Source organism: Daldinia loculata, assembly GCF_022478755.1.
Source record: "Daldinia loculata strain CBS 113971 unplaced genomic scaffold F4817scaffold_59, whole genome shotgun sequence".
In the NCBI taxonomy this organism is placed as follows: Eukaryota; Fungi; Ascomycota; class Sordariomycetes; order Xylariales; family Hypoxylaceae; genus Daldinia; species Daldinia loculata.
In genome coordinates, this window is record NW_026054913.1 from 133,880 (window position 1) to 152,192 (window position 18,313).

Here is an 18,313-nt window from a genome sequence, read left to right on the forward strand (position 1 = left end):
CTATACGGAGATTAACGAGGTACCTAACCTAACCTAATGCATAAGTAGGTAGCAGAGCCCGCTTCCTCCCGGCTTGGCCTGCGGTCAATAGAACAGGGATGGGCAGAACGCATCAAAGCGCAGCACAGAAAAATCATGGTCGCCGGCCAGGCCGCCCATCCATCATCCATCCCTAATTTTTGGGGGCCGCGCCCGCTCGCCCCTTTCTCGCAAAGGTTGCCACGAGGGTACATACATACATACATACCTACATACATGGACGGATCTGCCGCTACTGTATGTATGGCCTACGCATCACAGATTTCACAGGGATCGCCCACATTGTACATGCCTATTGCCAGAACGTCGGGAACGTGTGGGGCTTTTCTTTTTCTTTTTTTCCTTCTTTTTTTTTCCTATTGAGTCTTTGGTGCGTATTGCATCGTCGCCATCCCTTACTTACCTTATATCCTACACCTACCACGCATCCTTCACCACCCGCCTCTTCAAATCAGCGACGTTTGTTTTATCAAGCAAAAAAGCCTATTTTTATATTAATGCCTTTTTTTTATGTATATGTTCTCACTTTCACAAGTCAAGGAATATGTAGCAAGTAATTTGGTACAAGTAGAGAAGCCAATATGATGGGGGCTGAAAAGCTGAAAAGCTGAAAAAACACAACGCGGAGTCCATTTGCCTATGCCCCTTTTCGCCGTATCTCCTGGCCGTGGCCGCCTATCTATGCAGTACATACGTGAGAGTAGTGTACAATCTCGTCATTAGAGGGTGGAAAACAAAAGAGGGAAAAACAAAAAGATCAAAAAAAAAAAAAAACAAAAAGGATAATGCAGATACGCATGGGAGTGGGCGAGATCAGACCCAAATGTCCGTGCAAAAATACAGGGCGAGTAGTGTAGATAGCAGAAGGGTGTGTCGCCACTAAACCCATTCTCTATGTCCCTCTTTCTCTTTCTCTCTCTCTCTCACTCTCTCTCTGTCTCTTAATACTTTGAGATCTCGTTATTAGCCAGCTCGCCTTAATTTGAGGCTCGCGCGCGCGTTCCACATCTTATCCACCCTTTTGTCCATCCGTTCGTCCGGCCGATTTTTCCGCCCTGCCAAGTTCATCCATGCTGATGCCGCGAGGAGACTGAAGAGAGGAAAAAAAAAAAAGAGAAACACAAAAATACAAACAATTGATGATGCTGCTGCTGCTGCTGAAATGAGAAAATGACGACGACGACGACGATCGATGATGAAAAGCCTCCGGTTTCCTTGCGGTAGTCCTGTATTAAATTCCTTCGCGCTGTCAACAGATGATGCCGACGTCCGGAGAGTGCCGCAAGGCCAAATCTATACATGTAATAATAATAAAATAAAATACCAACGAAGGGTGGGAATCGAGACCAATATGAGAGCAATTTGAATGCGTTTATGTATCTGAATCCTCGTTCGGCATCGTCTTGGACTCCATCGTATCCCACGAGTTCTCGAGTTGTGCACTACAAATGTGACTGTTAGCCATATTCCTTATAGAACAATTACATTATCCTCGCGCCGAGTTGCTTACCCGGTGCCCTTTACGAGCTTAATGCCCTTTCTCTTAGCGAATGCCAAAAATCGCTTCTTGGTTCGCTCCCTCTTGAAGTAGGCTAGGACGCAGCCGCGCTTCTCGTCGGAGACGGATACCACCACCTTTTGGCTGTCTGGTGCGTACTGGATCTCCTTGATCTCTTCTACCGCCAGGTCGAAGTTGATAGGCTTTTGGTAGAATCCCCACGTCACCTTGGGATGAACGTCTCGCAGCACTTGATGTTCGAACAATCCCTTCTCCGGCTTCCAAGTCCAGTATTGGGTGACTTCGGTGCTCGTGGTCAAGTCGTGAGTCTTGATCTGGTATACGCGCCAGTCCATATGCATGATTCGCCCTGCAGAAAAAGAGTCCGTCGACGTCCAACCGCTGTATTCGAGGTCATCTTCTTCGGGTTCCGGTTGGGGAGGCGGAGGCGGAGGCAGAGGTAGAGGCAGAGGCGCCGGTTCCAGGCGTTGACGCTTTTGTAAGCGCGGCGTCACAGGCTCCAAGACTTCATGCGGCTGCTCGGATCCCTTCTGCATGTCTTCAATGCTAGGCGTGTCATCCGGGTCGACCTGTCCAATCGATCGGCGAGCCTTGCGTCTTACCGAACCGGTCGACTCCTGTTTAACCTTCTTGGCTGCAGCCTTTTCTGGATCTTTCTCTCTGAGCTTGTAACCTGAAGGCCGTCCGATGTTGCCGAAGCCGTGCTTTTCTCTCAGAAGCTTTAGGCTGGCATCGTGGTACAAATCGTGGGTTGTCTTAGACAAGTTGAATTTGTCCCCCTGCGCCTCTGCGATGTCGTACATTCGTTGCCGTAGCCATTCGAGAGGGGTCATATCGAGGTCGAATTTCTTAAGCTCTTCGTGCACGTTTACCAGGCGGAACATCGTATCGTAGTTGATAAACGTCTTGTAGAACTTGTTCATCATTTCCTTGCCCACAAACTGGTACGGGTGCCACTCCCCATCTTTGAGGAAATTAACGACGGACTGGCCTCTGTTAACTTGGCGGTTGGCAAGAAAAACCGTGTGGCGTATAGACTGAGTATCTCTTCTGAGCTGATCCAGCTTCTCTTTCCATTTGTCAAGCTGTGGCTGCATGATGGCTTCCAACGGCTCCCACTCGGGGTCCCAATACGGATGGTCCTTATCAATCCGTTCTAGAGGGATACCGGCATACATCGGAGGCTCGATCATAACTTTTCCATCATCTCGAAGCACCAATCTTTCGCGGGTAATTTCTTGACCTTCGATAGGCGCTGGCGTTGATCTTTCCGTCGGGGGTACTGAACCCTTAGCGCTTGGCAACGATCTTCGACCAGACGAGGGTTTTGTTTGAACCTCGCTGGAAAGCTCAGGGATAGCTAGAAGAGCATCATTAGCAAGACTAACAAAATCAATATCAAAAGGGGAACTTACGCGGTCTACCACTGGGCGAACGGGCCGTTGCTGGAATGCTAGGTAGGCTGTGTCGCTGCTTAGGCTTCAGAGGCCTGTCCTTTGCCCGATTAATTAGATAACTTTCGGGGGTATCTGCATTAGTCTCTGTAGCCACCCCATTTGAGGTCAGGCTGGGTCGGCCGCGGTTGTTGCTGCTACGTAGAGGCATAGACCTGCCATTAAGCGAGTCTGATTCTTCCATGGGATTATGGTAGACGCTACTTAGAAGGTTGCCAGGGTCCGCAGGAGGTTCATCTTCTTCTTCGCGACGACCGCGGCGTCGTGAACCGTTAATGCTAGTCCAGGTAGCGGCGCCATTAGCCAGCGGTTGCATATCACGACTAGGCTGGCGGCGGGTTCCGTTACTGCTCTTAGGTCGTACATTCTCCTTAGATGCCGCGTCTTCGCGATTACGAGCAAAGAATGATTCTTGCGCTTGGTCTTCTGCTCTACGCCGAGATGCAAGACGAGCTTCGTTGTCATCGAATTCGTTGATCAGTCGCTCCTGCTGCTTTTCATGGTGCTCAATATCGCCTTCGATAGCCTGCAACTCGTCCTGAAGCTGGGACTTTCTGTCGTATAGCTGGATAAGCTGAGCTCTTAGTTGGTCCGCATGGATGCGATACTCCTGCTGAATTCTCACATCCTCTTTCTCTCGCGCGCTCTTGGTGGTTTCCCGATGATTCTTTTCTGCTTCATCCCAGTCCTCTGAATGTGTTCCGAAAGATTCCTTCTTAGCAGACATGGTGCTGACTTGACGCGCATCCACCCAATCACCAGCAGAACTTTCACTTGCTATGTAACATGTGTTAGCAGATCTGAGAATATTAAGTCGTCAACGACCTTATGCGATCCGCATGCACTAATAAAATTCTCGTGTCGTCAGATGCGAGATAAGACAGTACAGGGCGATAGGAAAGTGCTGTTGGCGATATTGTTGGCGATGGTGTGATGGTGAATTATAAGTGCAAGAGTGGTGAAGTGTGACGATGTATTTGGGGTTCGTTCATCATATTAATTTCCAGTATAAACTGAAATGCAGGTCAATGATGACGAGAGAAAAGAGAAGGAGGGAAGGAAATAAATAAAAATTGATGCGAACGTAAGGTGCGTATAATATGGTATGGTAATGGTAATGGTAATGGGTATAGTAGTTGTGGGGACGCGGATCGCATTGTGATATATAGATGGATAGAATATAATAGACAGGGGTACGATGGGGCAGAGAGAGGTTTTTTTTTTTTTTTTTTTTAAAAAAAAAAAAAAAAAAAGGGAGATAGATAGGTACTTACCGGTAGAGACGGTACTCTCCTATGACTAGAGCGTATGTCCAATGCTTACAAGGTCGTTGACTAAGTTGATTGACTCATGGAAGAATAAGTATTGTCGCGTTGTGTTGCTTCGCCTATTCTCATCTGCGCGTGCTCATGCTCTGAACAGCTAGAGAATCGTGTCTGAGAAAATATAGAAACAAATGTAGCGATATCTCAGGTAGGTATCATGTACGCCTGTGGAAGTAGATGGGTAAAGAGGCCTAGAGGAGAAATGTTTTGTCAGACCTAACGTGTAATGTTATTGATGAGTATGAGAGGTAGCGTATTATTATTATTAGCGTGACGTGTAGAGGAAGACGGGTTGCACGAGAGACGAGAGAGGTAACTTAATGTTGGTTACCTAAGGGTTTTTTTTGGTTGCCATCCATGAGGATTTCTATGTAGTTGCTCGGGAAAAATCAACCTACGACAGCTGTCATCGAAATCATCGAATAGGAGGGGTAGTGGACTAGGTAACCCGGACGAATAGCAGAAGAAAATGGAATAAATAATATATGTACTTGCATGAGTGTATGATGTATGAGTGTATGTATATGTGTGTAGTATGTATATACGTATATATGTATGGGCAAGTGTAAGATAGGTAGGCACACTATCCTATTAATGATGATGTACCTGAGGTAATACCTAGGTAAAGGTGATAGACGATAGACGGTGGTGGCCAAATAAAGAAAAGGGAAAAAATGATACGCAGGAAACGAACGTGACTGATATACGTGTTCGATGAGATATAATAAAATACTTACCTATAGAAGCACCCGTAACGTAAGATGGAGCATTAGATTAGGAAATTATTGATGACCGGCCTCAAAAGTGACTAATCGAATCAATCCCTCTCCCTCTCTGTCTCTGTCTCTCTTCTTGTATCATGGATACTTCCGTTAATACCCTAGGTTAGGAACACTCGCCCTCTTTGCGCTCGCAGTTGGGAAATTCTTCTTTTCTTGAAAAAGGGTCAGCAAGTAACACCAACTCTAGTAGTCTATCCTATTTAGGGATGCAATGCAGATGAACAAGAACAAGGCTGGTGCAAAAAACAGGATAACACTAGTGCAAGCATACTACTATGTTTAGACACCATGGAAGCAAGGTACCTCAGGTATCTCTAAGGTATCTTAGACGGGACTGTAGGTGAACAATTGGAGAAATAGTATAAGATGAACAAAAAAAAATGTTATAGTGGTAGAGTAAAGGAGGAAAAAGGGAATGCCAAAAGCGAGTATTCCATTTTACCTACTTCGTGCTTTTTTTGGGTGAGTTATACCGACTTGACCGATCAATAATAGTGGGCGGTGGATATGGATCGATCGTTAGTACCGAAGGAAAAAAAAAAGGGTGACTGTGTTTAATTAGGAATTCGTGTGGCAGACGAATCGAATAGTCTTATTAGTTACCCGATCCAATCCAATAGTTGGAGTTGGGTGCAGTCGATCTCTCCAAGTATGGATCCCGTTTCGACAAGGCCTGTCGATGCGGCTCCCATTTAACAGGGTCCCGGCAATGTAGAAACTTCTCTAGGTGGAATGACGGAGTTTTTCGGCGGTGGATGATGTTTTTTGTTAGTCGCGATGATGCCTAGTTGTTGTTGTTTTCTTCTCCCCTCTCTCCAAGTCATCGAAGCGTATCTCTTTCTCTTAGCGGTCGTATTGCGGTTGCTGCGCCGTGTTAGAACTCGCGTTTTAAATAATGACGATGACGACGATGTTAGCTTAATGCTGGTCTATGTATGCCGGCCTGCTGATGCGCGTTGGGGAACGCGCCGGGGCGATGGGTCTGGCGATGGGTCTGTAGATGGGGCTTGGCAGGGTTGTGGCCGAGTCGAGTGTAGCTGGGAGAAAGTAACGAGGAAGAAAATCACCAAGTAGGATGCGCAACCATATAGGGAGGCATGGGGGTTATGCTACCCGCTATCCACTTAACACCGATGGCCATAGATGTAAACGCCAAGGTCATATAATATTTGTTTAGACCGGCGATCTAGGACTCGGGTGTAAGAGTGGTGGACGTGTGCAGGCGACTGACTCGAGGGAGGACGAAAAAAACCCTGAAAGGAACGCGGAAAGGTTTGATTGGGAATATAATTAGAGAGAACGAGAGAGAGAGAGAGAGAGACAGACAGAGAGAAAGTAAATAAATGTAGCAGTAATAAGTTTGCACTCCCTAGAAGGTTTTTTGTCAGGTTGGATGTTGGTAATAGGTGGTGGACTCTCCAATGCCTATAATGTATATCTACCTTGTTATAAGTAGCAGTACTACCTCTACCCTTACTACCGGTATACGTATACCTTGAGGTCATTTATCCCTTAGTATGGACCGACGTTTTAAACATGACAGATTCTCGTGATTTTAATCTTCTAATCCTATTCTAGATTACCGTGTTGCAAAACATGGCTAATAAGATAATCCCTCTTAACAATGGCAAACATTTTTTAGCAGCGGAGAGAACAGGGATGTCATCTGTTCCTTTTCTTCTCCGTCTACCTACGACTCTTTCAAGTTATCAATCAAAAATCAAAATCAAAAAAAATTCTTTCCTTTTTTTCGCCTTCTTGGGGGAGTACATTACGTATATAGGTAGGTAAGGGGAAATGCGATAGGCGGCAGCGCGCGCCAATACCACCGACTTATTATTGGCGCGGTATTTACACTATTTTTTCTCTGACGTTTTAGGTAGAAGCTCACCCATGCATTATTAGCATTATTAGCATCATTAGACTCGGGGCCGCGGGTGTGCATAGGGATCCAAGGAATCTTGGAACATTAAACAAACAACCTCCCCACGCGTCGGCCGCAAGATGTACTATGTAAGGTAAAAAAAAAAAGGTGTAATGTACGAAGTATTAGTGTATGCTATGATGCTATGATGCTATGATGCTATGTACTCCGTCGAGCATATGTATACGCACATCGTACATACATCAATGATAATCCACATCAGACATTATAGTAGTGTACATTACACATGTGTGGATGCATTGATGCGTATGTACCTATATGCAGGTACCTACATATAGAGCTACATGCCTCATACTACCCTCATATTCATACTACCTTGCCCTACCAGCCGAGGTTAAGTTAGGCAGGTTAGGGTATACCTACTACTACATACTACTACCACTACCACTATACGAGCTATGAGCCACAGGCTACGAAGCTACGTATACGATTCGTATACTTGCTTAGGTACGATCTGGCGAATAGATTGATGCGTAAGTTGGTAAATTGGTGCATACCTCCGTGCACTATTATAAGTGACTTTTGACTAAAGAAGCCTTGCTAGTCTACATATAAGACAGGGACTATCGTATCGTCATATCATGTCATCCATCCAAGGCCTCACGTTGGCTTGGTCAAATTGGAGATAGTCAGACCTGGGTTGACTATATGCATGATTCTTGGGGGGGAAGTTGGGTGAGCACTAGGTATTATGTATTATCGAATTTTGACATGCTTATTGGCGCCTCTTACACGAGTACGTGCAATCCCGTTGGCACGGAGTACATGCGTCTCGTGGGACAGCACGATATGTTGCAATTGGTAGTTGAGGTAGGACGTAGAAGGAATTTATTAATGCTTCTACTCTTTTTCTCTCTATTTTTTTCATCTCATCTTTGACCTACATAGTATGGGACATAGTATGAGCTACGGAGATTTTGGGCAAGGGGTGGGTTACTTTTCCATCTTATCATGTTTAATAGACGGTCCAATATTAATACGCCGTCGCGTTATGCACCCGATTTTAGGGGGTGTAGTATACTAAGCCGATTCGTAGCCGGTACATCCAACATTCTCCTCCCTATAGTTCGCCAATATAAGCTGGTCGAATGTTAAATTACGCTGGCCATCGCTGTCTAGCCGGCGGGCTTCATAGGTAACGTTTTGATTACCCGATCATTATAGATACGGAATACATACCTCCTTATATATTTTCTTTTCTATCCCTTTCTTCCCCCCGGGCTTAGACTTACAAAGCCACAATATCGCATGAAGGAGTAGGCATAATCCATCCATTCATACCACACACACATATACAAATACAAATACATATTACACGTATACAACACACGATATGCACCTTACCTTTTCACAAGTAGGATTTGGAGCGAGGGAGGATGTGCTCGCTGAGAGTTGCATAGAATGATGATATAAATAGAGGCGTAGTCTTACGAGTGAGTACCAATAGTTAGTGTACATAGTATCAAAGTCGCAGTACTAAAAAGCTAAAGCTAAAGCTGGTAGGTACCTATCATCATTCATCTATTCATTCGGTCATTGCATACTCCGTACTCCCGTATCCGATCTAATCTATGAGACTTGGCGTTCCTATTTGTTCTTATTACTACTATGTACAATTAGAGCAGTTAGAGGCATTCACCTTCATTTTCAATCTCCAGTAGCCTAACTTAGCCCGTTACATACGTGTACAATTTACACATTAGTTACTCGATTGGGCAGGATTATACTACTACCCCTGCTAGGCCGTGTTAAGGGGATTCCGCTATCCGAGGTTTCACGAACAAGATACGTACAGGTACCTTACAAACGGATTCCCGCGTATATATACTTATGAATACATTTCCATTCGCAGTATTCAAAGCATATAATTTCCACCTTCCTATGTCTCATTTTCATCAATGTCAACAAGGAAATATAAGGTATAAATGATAAAAATAAGCAGGCATAACCCAAGTACGGATAGATAGGTTTATACCCGACGTCATGCGTTCGAAACGTCACAAGTAACAAGTCAGAATTCTATCACGAACCATATTATGCAAGCTCTAATCGGCAAGGGAACTAAACCAAGAACCACAACATATCATATGCATGATCCATGTAGCTGCTGCAATGTTCATCGATTTCTATACGTGCAGCCTTCAGCAATATACAATTCTACAGCCGCCGCCTTCCCCTATGCAGCCATAACTCCGTTCCGACTTTTACGTCATAAAACATGATCACCAGTAGCTAGGCTTGACAAAGTCAGCGAAGGTCTTGGGCTCCTCGTAGCCGTGGTGATCATGGCCGTGTCCGTGGCCGTCATCCTGAGGTCCGACATATTCCATCTTGTAGACACTGCCGCACTCGGGGCATCGCTCGATGGGTCGCTTGCGGGACATCTATATGCGCATTAGTTAGGCCATTCTCAGTATCATAATTACTAGCAGGGAGAGCTGTAGTTTTGAATCCGGGGTTTAGATCCAGGAAGACATACGCCAAGCCAGGTGACAATGTGGGAGTCGGCGGGGGAGCCAGTGCAGCCAGCGTACTGCTCGTCACCAGCAGACTTGACTAGGATAGGGTTGTCGAGAGTTCCTAAGGTGCACCGTTAGCCCAATTATTTTTTTCGTAGTTATCTACCTAGGTAGGTAGTTAATAGGTTTAGTCTAGTCCCATACCTTTCCGCGAGGCATCAAGAGGTCGCATATCGAAGATATCCACGCCCTCCATCTTTCCAAGAATTTCCAATCGCTCCAGACCTGTGGACTGCTCGAGATCGGTAGGGACGGTACCGGGGGCGGCACCGGGTCCGATTAAGTCTTCTTCGGACTGGATCTCTATAATTGCATAATGCCCAAGTCAATAAAGCTTCCCCACCATGTCGAATAGCTCAATTGAGGCTAGATAAGCCGTACCGTGGAAAGTCTTTATCTTCTGACCGGTGCTAGTACGAAGCTCGACGTTCTTCGCATCTCCTGAAAGTACATAGTCAGCTATGTTGATGGTGACGGTCGCATCGTACGATGGACGTTCGGGCGCAATTCGGCGAAGGTGTTCTTACGGCGGATGGCCGAGACTGCAAAACTTCGTCTGGCAACGGGAGACACAACGGCGCGGCGTGCCACGGCTACGGCGGAGCGTTGCAAAAACATGGCGACGGCAATTGGAGGTCAACGGGAAGAAGGTAGCGGGTGGTGGTGGTGGTGGTGGTGGGTTGAGGTCGAGATCGGTGACGTTTTGTTTAATTGTAAAAGGTTGTTTAAGAAAGAGGGATTTGCGAGTGGTCTGATTTGAGGATTGCTTCCGAAGCTTGGAATTGCTTGCCCCGGGCGCCCGAAAATGCCAAGGATCCATCCCCATTCGGGAGCTTAGGCGAGCTAAAACCCCACTCTAGTTGTTGTTGTTGTTTAGTCATCTATTTGATCACATGATTTGATTACTTATATCCATCTTGTAGTAGTCGTAGATAAAGTTTCCAGCAGTACTATATGAGGTAGTTAGTTACATATTACATACTAAGATTCCAGGTCTCGTGCTGTCCTTTTTTTCTTTTTTCTTTTTCACTTTACAATCAAATTTCCAACATGCCGAAGCCTTGTCACATTATATGCCTAAACGTCTGAGCTGTCTCTACATAAGCGTAAGAGCACATATTCTTGCGTAACATGCCTGAGTTGGTGGGTTGTTCATACTTAATCATTGCAGCCTTTCATATGCCATTTACCTCCCGTCTCAAGTCATATGCCTCTACTAGATCAAGTCTAGACCAAGTCTAGACCATCGGGTATCGCCGCAGTCTAGAATTGCACCCTCGGTATCACGCCTATAGCAACCCCGATGTTATAAGGCACGTCCATACGAAGAAGAGAGACATGCATTTAGTACACTACATACTATACACACTATACACACTACACACACTATACACACTATACAGGTACATATTGAGGTCTTCTGACTTTTTATTACTGCCTGATCTCGTCTATTCGGAACATGGGTATTCGACGTGGCGCACGATATAGATACTTCATGCGCGTCAGTCCTTAACGGTAATATGCCAAGAGGCATCGTCCTTTTGACTACCACCTATGTCGGCAAGCCCTATAAAGTAGCAAAGATATTAACAGTACCAATAAAAACATGTTAACATCATATTCAGCAAGTGGGATGGCTCGTCTACCACATCGCAAACGGGTGTTGAGAGTTCACATGCCATCTAAGCCTCCAACCTATCCCCTTTAATCACGACTTAGACTAACAGTCCAGATAATGCTCGAAGCAATAAGATCCACGTATGGTACCTTACAATAATTGGCTTCTATATGTCTATGTACGATGCAAGCAGCCTCAACTAGATGCACCAACAGGCCGAGCCTCTTGCTTGTCTAGGAATCTACCCATGCGAGAGCCCAAGACTCTACGCTCTAATTCTCTTGAGCCTGTCCATCGTTCCTCAACTTGAAAGCCTCGCAAACTGTAAGTTGTTGCTCCTTAGTCGTGTACTTAAATTCAACATCACCACATTTGCCAGCCCTAGCCTCTTCCTCGGTGACCCATAAGAATGCCTGATGCTCATTGGGATCCAACTTGACATCATGCTGTTCCACTTCGGCCAAAAAGGAGTATTTACACATGCATCGGTTACCCCGGTAGGGAATAGGAAGACCTTTGCCGACGAGGGTAATAATGGACTTGGCGCGTAGTCCACTCTCCTCCCATAGCTCGCGTGCCACGGCATGCAGCAGAGACTCGTCTTCGTAGTCACAAGCCCCTCCCGGTATCTCCCACAGCATCGGGAACGAGTCATGTGCTGCTCTCTGCACAATGAGTAATTTTCCGTCATCGTTGAAGACGACGGCAGCGACAGCTATCGAGTTAAACTCTGGGTGTTCTTGTAGATATGCCTTCAAAGGGAACTTGAAGGTGGCCAGCGAGTCTGGTGAGGTAAAGGGAGTAGGCGCAGGTGGCGCAACCCCCGAGAATGCTTTTATGTCGCCCATTTGTAGTTGTAGTAATGTATGATATGGTATGTATAGTCGAATAGAGTAAGCACAAGACTGTTATTTTCAGTTGCCCAGTGGTTGGAGAGAATTCCGCTAGCCCAATGTCGATGTTAGAGGTGGGACTACTTGACTATATTGTCTCCGGGAATCGGCCTCAGTCTGGATTAATACCTCTATATGTCTCTTCTCCGATCGAGAATAATGATGCTCTTATAGGAGTTTGGGTTGGAGGAGAGGGAAAAAAAATGACCTGTCGAAATCGAACTTCAGGCCATTCCTTTACACGCCTCTTATAAGACGGCTGAGGCTGAAATAGGCCAAGGACAAAAACCTGAAGCCTGAAGCCTGAATCCATAATAACTAGCACTAGAAAACATGATAAAATCCACTCGGCCGTTTCAGGCAACTATTATTCAAAGTTGATCTGATCGTCCATTTGTCGGAAAGGAGTCGCCGCTGTCAGCAGGACCGCAGGTTCAGGGGGTATTGTGAGCGATAATTGAGAACCTTGCATGCTTCCATTCCTAGATAGACTAGCGTAGTTGCGGTATGCGTAGGCGTACATATGCGTAGGCGTAGCCTTCGTTCAATATTAAAAATTCTCGGAGATGTGATAGACGTACCTAAAATGCGCGGAGATACTAGCAGGGCAGAGTGGCAGAGTGGCAGAATAAGTGAACGTGTTAGGTGTTAGCGGATATCAGGGTGCATTCCCCAACGCCGGAGCTTTACTCGATTCAGCAGATCTGGCTAACAGATGCTGGCTAACAGATACGAAGTTGAGCAGCATGTGTGATAATTGGCCTATCTGCTCCCAATATTCTGTAAGAACTATCGTCTTTAGCACTGATCGCAATACGAGGTAAGATATTGTACTACATAATATTAAAAAAAAAAAAAAAAAAAAGGAATGCAGTGCTCAAACGTTGTTGAAGAACGCTCACTATCGCATATTGTGCAATTAAGCCGTACATCCCGGTCTATATATACGGCTATAAGCATTATAAGCTAGATACCCCTGAGCTTTGCTCTTAGACTTCTCGAAGCCTGCCGATATAGTACCACGCCACCATACATACCTAGGTAATACCTACCTAGGTAAGTTATCTATAACGCCATAATCTAATACCATAAGCCTAGAAGGCAGCAGTATATACGCGCTCACCTAAGAGTAGTCCCAACCAACCAGGTTGAGTAAGAAGCTGAGATGCCGTTCAGGATACAACACTGCTGCATTACTAGGTAGGCAGATAAATATGTGCTTCTTACGCAATTCAGCAAGGCTATACGGACTGAAGTAGTAGATGGTAATTAGAGGGGAGTGGCAAGTCTACTTTAGTAATCTTCCTCCTTAAGACGTAGAGAATATGAGAAAGAGGGATCGATAAGATATATAAAGAAATTCGGGGGCTAACCTAGATGGAGTGCCGTTGGAAAGAAATGATATCATTAAAGGTAAAGATAATGAGACTATCCGTCGGTTGCGTGAGCACTTCATAGTAATTTGCAGTTTCGGCCTCTGATGGGATTGCTAACGCGAAGTAGTGTATGTCAAGCTAGTAGGCAGTGCCGACACCAGAGACCCCTCTATTCTACGTCGTTCTTTGGCCTCAAGTAATAGAAGGAGGCTTTGTCGACTTCTCTGGCAGCCACTCATAATAAGTGGTTAGACAAGCAACTATGTGTAGAAATCTAAATTGAACTTATAGCAGTGATGTTATAACTTATAAGTGGAACAATCCCGCAAATACTACTTACGTTTGACATCTTATATATTCATAAGGAATATACCTACGGGCGACAGCAGTACATAGATAACGTTAGCAGCTAAGATGCGGGATGCAACGGTACAACCAGCCATAAGCTTCGGCCCGGTCTACATTACTATCGTCTGCAGTCCGCGCACCGAAGGAGAGCAAGAGTCTTACTGACCAATGAACAATGAATCGGGAGACTTGCAAGGCCGCGTTCGGGAAGGAGATGTAGTGGGGGACCGTATCGGTGGCTTTGCGTAACGCGCGTGTTCGGCAGCGATTCGCAGCGTAGGTACCTAGGAAGCGGTTGGCTGGCCTGTCTGAGACAAGGTGAATATTGCTGAGACAAACGGGCCAAGCCACGGCGTCGAACACGTGTGACAGGTCAAGCATTGGCATTACGGTAGACCTGGATAAGTCGGCGGACAATATTTATACCTATATATGATATGAAAACACAAAAATAATAGTTTATAATAAGGAGAAACGATCGAGTTAAACACTTTTCTATCTTTACATTGAAATCATCAACTTATTCGTTCGTCCTGAAGAGCATTTTGAGAATAGGATATATTTTAAAGGGGAAGGGTTACAGAGAAAGAGCAGTCGGACTAACGTAAAATGGATAAAAATTACCGTATTAAACCCCTTGGCGACTCCTTATGGCTCATGCCACCCCCTTGGCTTTTACATTAGCTTACAATGTACTGAGACAGCGTAGAGTTTCTATTTGATTTCATGCATAGACGAAACCCGGGGCTTTAGTCTAATAACAGCCTTTGGTTATACGGGTACATATAGTATATCGCCGTTGTCGTCGATCACCGATGAACTCGTTAGACTTTGAGCACACGCCACCAAACGCGTCTCTTCGTACATACATACATACGAATCGAGGCTTGATTCGCAATGTTCTACGAATAAATAAATAACACCTTCACCTCAGCCCTACACCAAGGACGATCCCTTCAGGATTACCTACCTAACATAGGAGGAGATAGGTAGTTGAATAAGAGCGCTGAAACGCCCCCTGCTAATAAAACAGACACAGCTCCAACATGGCCAAGTGGTTCGGCCTCAGCTATTGGCCATTACCCAGAGCCCAGAGCCGCAAACACCCACGCCGTAGCCCCTGCGCTATGCTATTTGAGGATCTCGGCACTAGACAGCTTACCCTTCCAAGCACGCCGGGGGTCTTCAGTGCTGGCGATATTCTCCAATTGAACTTCGCCGTCGTTTCTTGTGACCTTCATCTCATTTTCTTGGTCTGCTTGTTAAGTTCTTGTCCATCGGTTTTTTTTTTTTTTTTACGTTCGTTCATTACGGCATTGCATTCCCATTCCCATTCCCATTCCTTTCCTCCTCAGTCTTGGTGTCCGACCGGTCGGCTCTTGGTAGCTTTTCTCTTTGCATTTTCCCGTATTTTCTTTATTAATAACGATTTCCCCGGGTCCGCCGACTGGTTTCGCGCTCGTTATTATTTCTGTGCTGCCGTTCTTTGCCTTATTCGGATACCCTCGAAGGATTCGCTCGTTTGCTCGTTCGCCTGTTCTACTCATACATATAAGCGGAACAGATACAGGCTCAGGCTCAGGCGCAGGTTGACAGGTAAACTGCCGAGCCAACGACCAGTCGGGGTTTGACAAGTTCAAAAGGCGAAGTTTAGAAAACCCTCGCCAGATCTCTTTCGTGCTTTTTGAAGCTGTGGTCATTTCATGCTGAGAACTCGCGTGTAATATCTGATTGTGCTAGAGATGGCAGCCCGGCTCTTCCTCCTCCTTGACTTAATTATAGGAGCTTATTGCCAATCATCTACTATTGAACGCCGCAGTAGCCGTTATGTCAAGCTACCTGTTATACATTCTACGAATAAAGATGTATTCGCTGACTTCGGGGATAAGCGGGCTATAACTACCGTACCCCTAGCCAACAGATCAGATGTAGCATACTACGCCTCATGTTTGTAACCCCTCGTTCGCCTTGCGTGCTGTTTCTCCTGCTAAATTATCAAAGTGGACATCGGCACGCCGCCGCAGCAGGTCTATGTCCAACTAGATACCGGCTCGTTCGAGCTCTGGGTAAATCCCGATTGTTCCGATCTTTCGGGCTCTGCAGATGTTAGATTTTGCCAGGCAGTAGGCCATTATGACTCGTCGTCTTCGTCTACCGCAACTCAGCTAGCCGGCACGAAGACGCTGCGGTATGGCATCGGCGCTGCTAAGATCCAATACTTCTCAGATGACATTGGCCTCACAGGCACGGGTGAGTTGCTCGTTCAAGTACAGAATGTATATCATAATGAGACCCGTAAAACTGATTTTGGACTAGATGCGAAACTGAAAGGGATCCAGTTCGGAGTTGCCACGGAGACTGATGACGAGTTTGCTGGCATCCTAGGAATAGGTCACGGAATAAACGTCACCACGAGTTACAAGAATTTCGTAGACGAGTTAGCGGACCAAGGGGTAACAGATACCAAGGCGTTCAGTCTAGCTCTCGGCGGCAAAGAGGAGCAAGAAGGAGTCATCATCTTCGGCGGGTTAGACACGGGCAAGTTTACGGGTACTCTACAGACCTTGCCCATCATCCCCGCGGAAGAATCCCCGGACAAAGTGCCGAGGTACTGGGTCAACATGACCTCCCTAAGCCTGACGCCCCCGAGCGGCGCGAAGAAGGAATACGTGAGCAACAACATGGCTGTTTTCCTAGACAGCGGTGCCACTCTCACTCTCCTGCCGACGGAGCTGGCAAACAGCATCGCGGCAGACTTCGGCGCCGAGGCTACGGATGCCAACGGCCTCTATCCCGTTGACTGCTCTCTCAACGACCTGCCGGGTACCCTGAACTTCGCCTTTGATGGTGTTACGATAAAGGTGCCCTATAACGAGGTCGTCAGAGAGGTCCAGAACTCCTTCTACACGCAGTGTTACCTGGGTATCATGGCGAGCGACGACTTCATTCTCCTCGGCGACACCATGCTCCGCTCTGCTTATGGTGAGTTGTATAACAATATGAAGAGCGGTCGTCCTGTATTAGTAGGTAAAAGACTGACAGTTTTCCCTAGCCGTTTTCGATCAGACAAATAACGCCATTCACCTAGCTCAATACGTCAACTGTGGCACGAACGAGGTAGAGATCACGAAGGAGACGGATATGTCCACTATTAAAGGCGACTGCGACTTGCCAGCTTCCAAAACTTCATCCTCCTCATCCTCATCTTCGTCTTCATCGCCATCCGCTTCTTCCTCGGCCCCGTCGAAAACGAGCGGCAGCACTACCCCGTCCGGACTCAATTCTCCTGGCGCAAGCACGACAGCACAGGTGGGCGATTCGGCAACAACAACAACAGATTCGTCAAGTTCCCGCAGTCGAGTTGAATGGTGTCTGGGGTTAGTTGCGGTTGGATTCTGGGCAGCCATGGCCCTATGAGATTAGTTGTCGAGTAACGATGGCATTGCTTTCGAAAATTTAGCATTTGAGCGTATTTGAGCGGGATATAGAGCGTATAGAACATACTTTAATCTGAGTATATACCAGCAATCAGACTACTAACGTGTTGTACTATTGATTTGTTCTTCGTGTTATTAGTTGATCCTCGCCGTCTATAGGGTGTTGTGAACCCTTGGATACATCTATATTTGTAACAATGTATAATGAATCCAATATTGGACTATTCATTTCTACAACCCCTTTCCTTAACTTGAGTCATATAGCCCGGAAAGGCTGCATCTATGCGAAACATTATTCGGCAAAACTCACTTCATCCGCCAAATGTCTCATCTGCTCTAACAGCAGACGGATAGTTGACATGGAATAAGTGAAAAGAATACCGAGGTAATCTCCATCTATCACGGATACTTGCTGATGTATTTTGGTGTAGAGACAGTCTCGGGCTAATAGATGTCTTTAATAACTTCTAACGACAATACAAGACCTTAGACTAAGTCTATACTCTCTAAATACCTGTCTATTCCTATTGCTACTTCCAACCAAGCTCCTACATAACAATCTCGCTTCAACTTAACTTCGGCTTTTACATTTCTACCGACGTCACCTCGGCCCTCTCACCGCGGTGACGAATCTCGATCCAACGCCGTCAGACGCCGTCACGTTACGCTACATCGTGTCGTACCTATGTCGTGCCGTGTTACTCTACGCGTCGCCCCTGACAAGGACATGGATACCTATCTTCTCGAATACTTACCTATGTACGTTACACGTATACATACTTGCTCTGATGAAAAAAAGCGGTCTTCTACTTTAGCCCCGAGTCCGTCCAAGTTCCACGAATTTTCTCATCTCTTTCTGCGTGGATAATTTGCAGGAGATCAACTTGACGGGTTAACGCAGTTGAAGATGGCAATGGTGGTTAAATTGGCCGTATTAAATGGCGTAGATTGTTCATGGGGGATATATTATAGACGTACATCAGTGCAAAAAAATATGTGGTATCTTTTCAATAATAAAATACAGAAATAAACCAGAAATCACGCCAGCGTATGTTAGT

General features: G+C 45.9%; 5 protein-coding genes across 5 annotated transcripts; 1 reads left to right on the forward strand and 4 right to left on the reverse strand.

Moving 5' to 3' along the window:
* Positions 1-1,411: 1,411 nt before the first annotated feature.
* On the reverse strand, positions 1,412-3,739 carry F4817DRAFT_319396 (uncharacterized protein; the record flags this gene model as incomplete). Its single annotated transcript, XM_049301060.1, has 3 exons — positions 1,412-1,481; positions 1,550-2,918; positions 2,974-3,739. 3 exons carry the CDS (start codon positions 3,737-3,739, stop codon positions 1,412-1,414), a joined length of 2,205 nt encoding a protein of 734 aa, XP_049155600.1.
* A 5,196-nt stretch (positions 3,740-8,935) lies between these two features.
* Positions 8,936-10,331, reverse strand: F4817DRAFT_348549 (COX5B-domain-containing protein). Its single transcript, XM_049304711.1, has 5 exons — positions 10,111-10,331; positions 9,965-10,024; positions 9,728-9,886; positions 9,544-9,644; positions 8,936-9,448 (listed from the first exon to the last, which is right to left on the reverse strand). Exons 1-5 carry the CDS (start codon positions 10,199-10,201, stop codon positions 9,287-9,289), a joined length of 573 nt encoding a protein of 190 aa, XP_049155601.1. The 5' UTR covers positions 10,202-10,331; the 3' UTR covers positions 8,936-9,286.
* A 1,142-nt stretch (positions 10,332-11,473) lies between these two features.
* Positions 11,474-12,049, reverse strand: F4817DRAFT_319398 (NUDIX hydrolase domain-like protein; the record flags this gene model as incomplete). The annotated part of the gene is made up of 1 exon (XM_049301061.1): positions 11,474-12,049. The coding sequence occupies one exon, from the start codon at positions 12,047-12,049 to the stop codon at positions 11,474-11,476; it is 576 nt and encodes a 191-aa protein (XP_049155602.1).
* Positions 12,050-12,967: 918 nt separating this feature from the next.
* On the reverse strand, positions 12,968-13,927 carry F4817DRAFT_348554 (uncharacterized protein). Its single transcript, XM_049304712.1, has 3 exons — positions 13,468-13,927; positions 13,218-13,313; positions 12,968-13,142 (listed from the first exon to the last, which is right to left on the reverse strand). The coding sequence occupies exons 1-3, from the start codon at positions 13,548-13,550 to the stop codon at positions 13,061-13,063; spliced, it is 261 nt and encodes an 86-aa protein (XP_049155603.1). The 5' UTR covers positions 13,551-13,927; the 3' UTR covers positions 12,968-13,060.
* A 1,578-nt stretch (positions 13,928-15,505) lies between these two features.
* On the forward strand, positions 15,506-17,370 carry F4817DRAFT_235892 (acid protease). The gene is made up of 4 exons (XM_049298967.1): positions 15,506-15,765; positions 15,820-16,068; positions 16,135-16,800; positions 16,871-17,370. Exons 1-4 carry the CDS (start codon positions 15,561-15,563, stop codon positions 17,233-17,235), a joined length of 1,485 nt encoding a protein of 494 aa, XP_049155604.1. The 5' UTR covers positions 15,506-15,560; the 3' UTR covers positions 17,236-17,370.
* Positions 17,371-18,313: the final 943 nt, after the last annotated feature.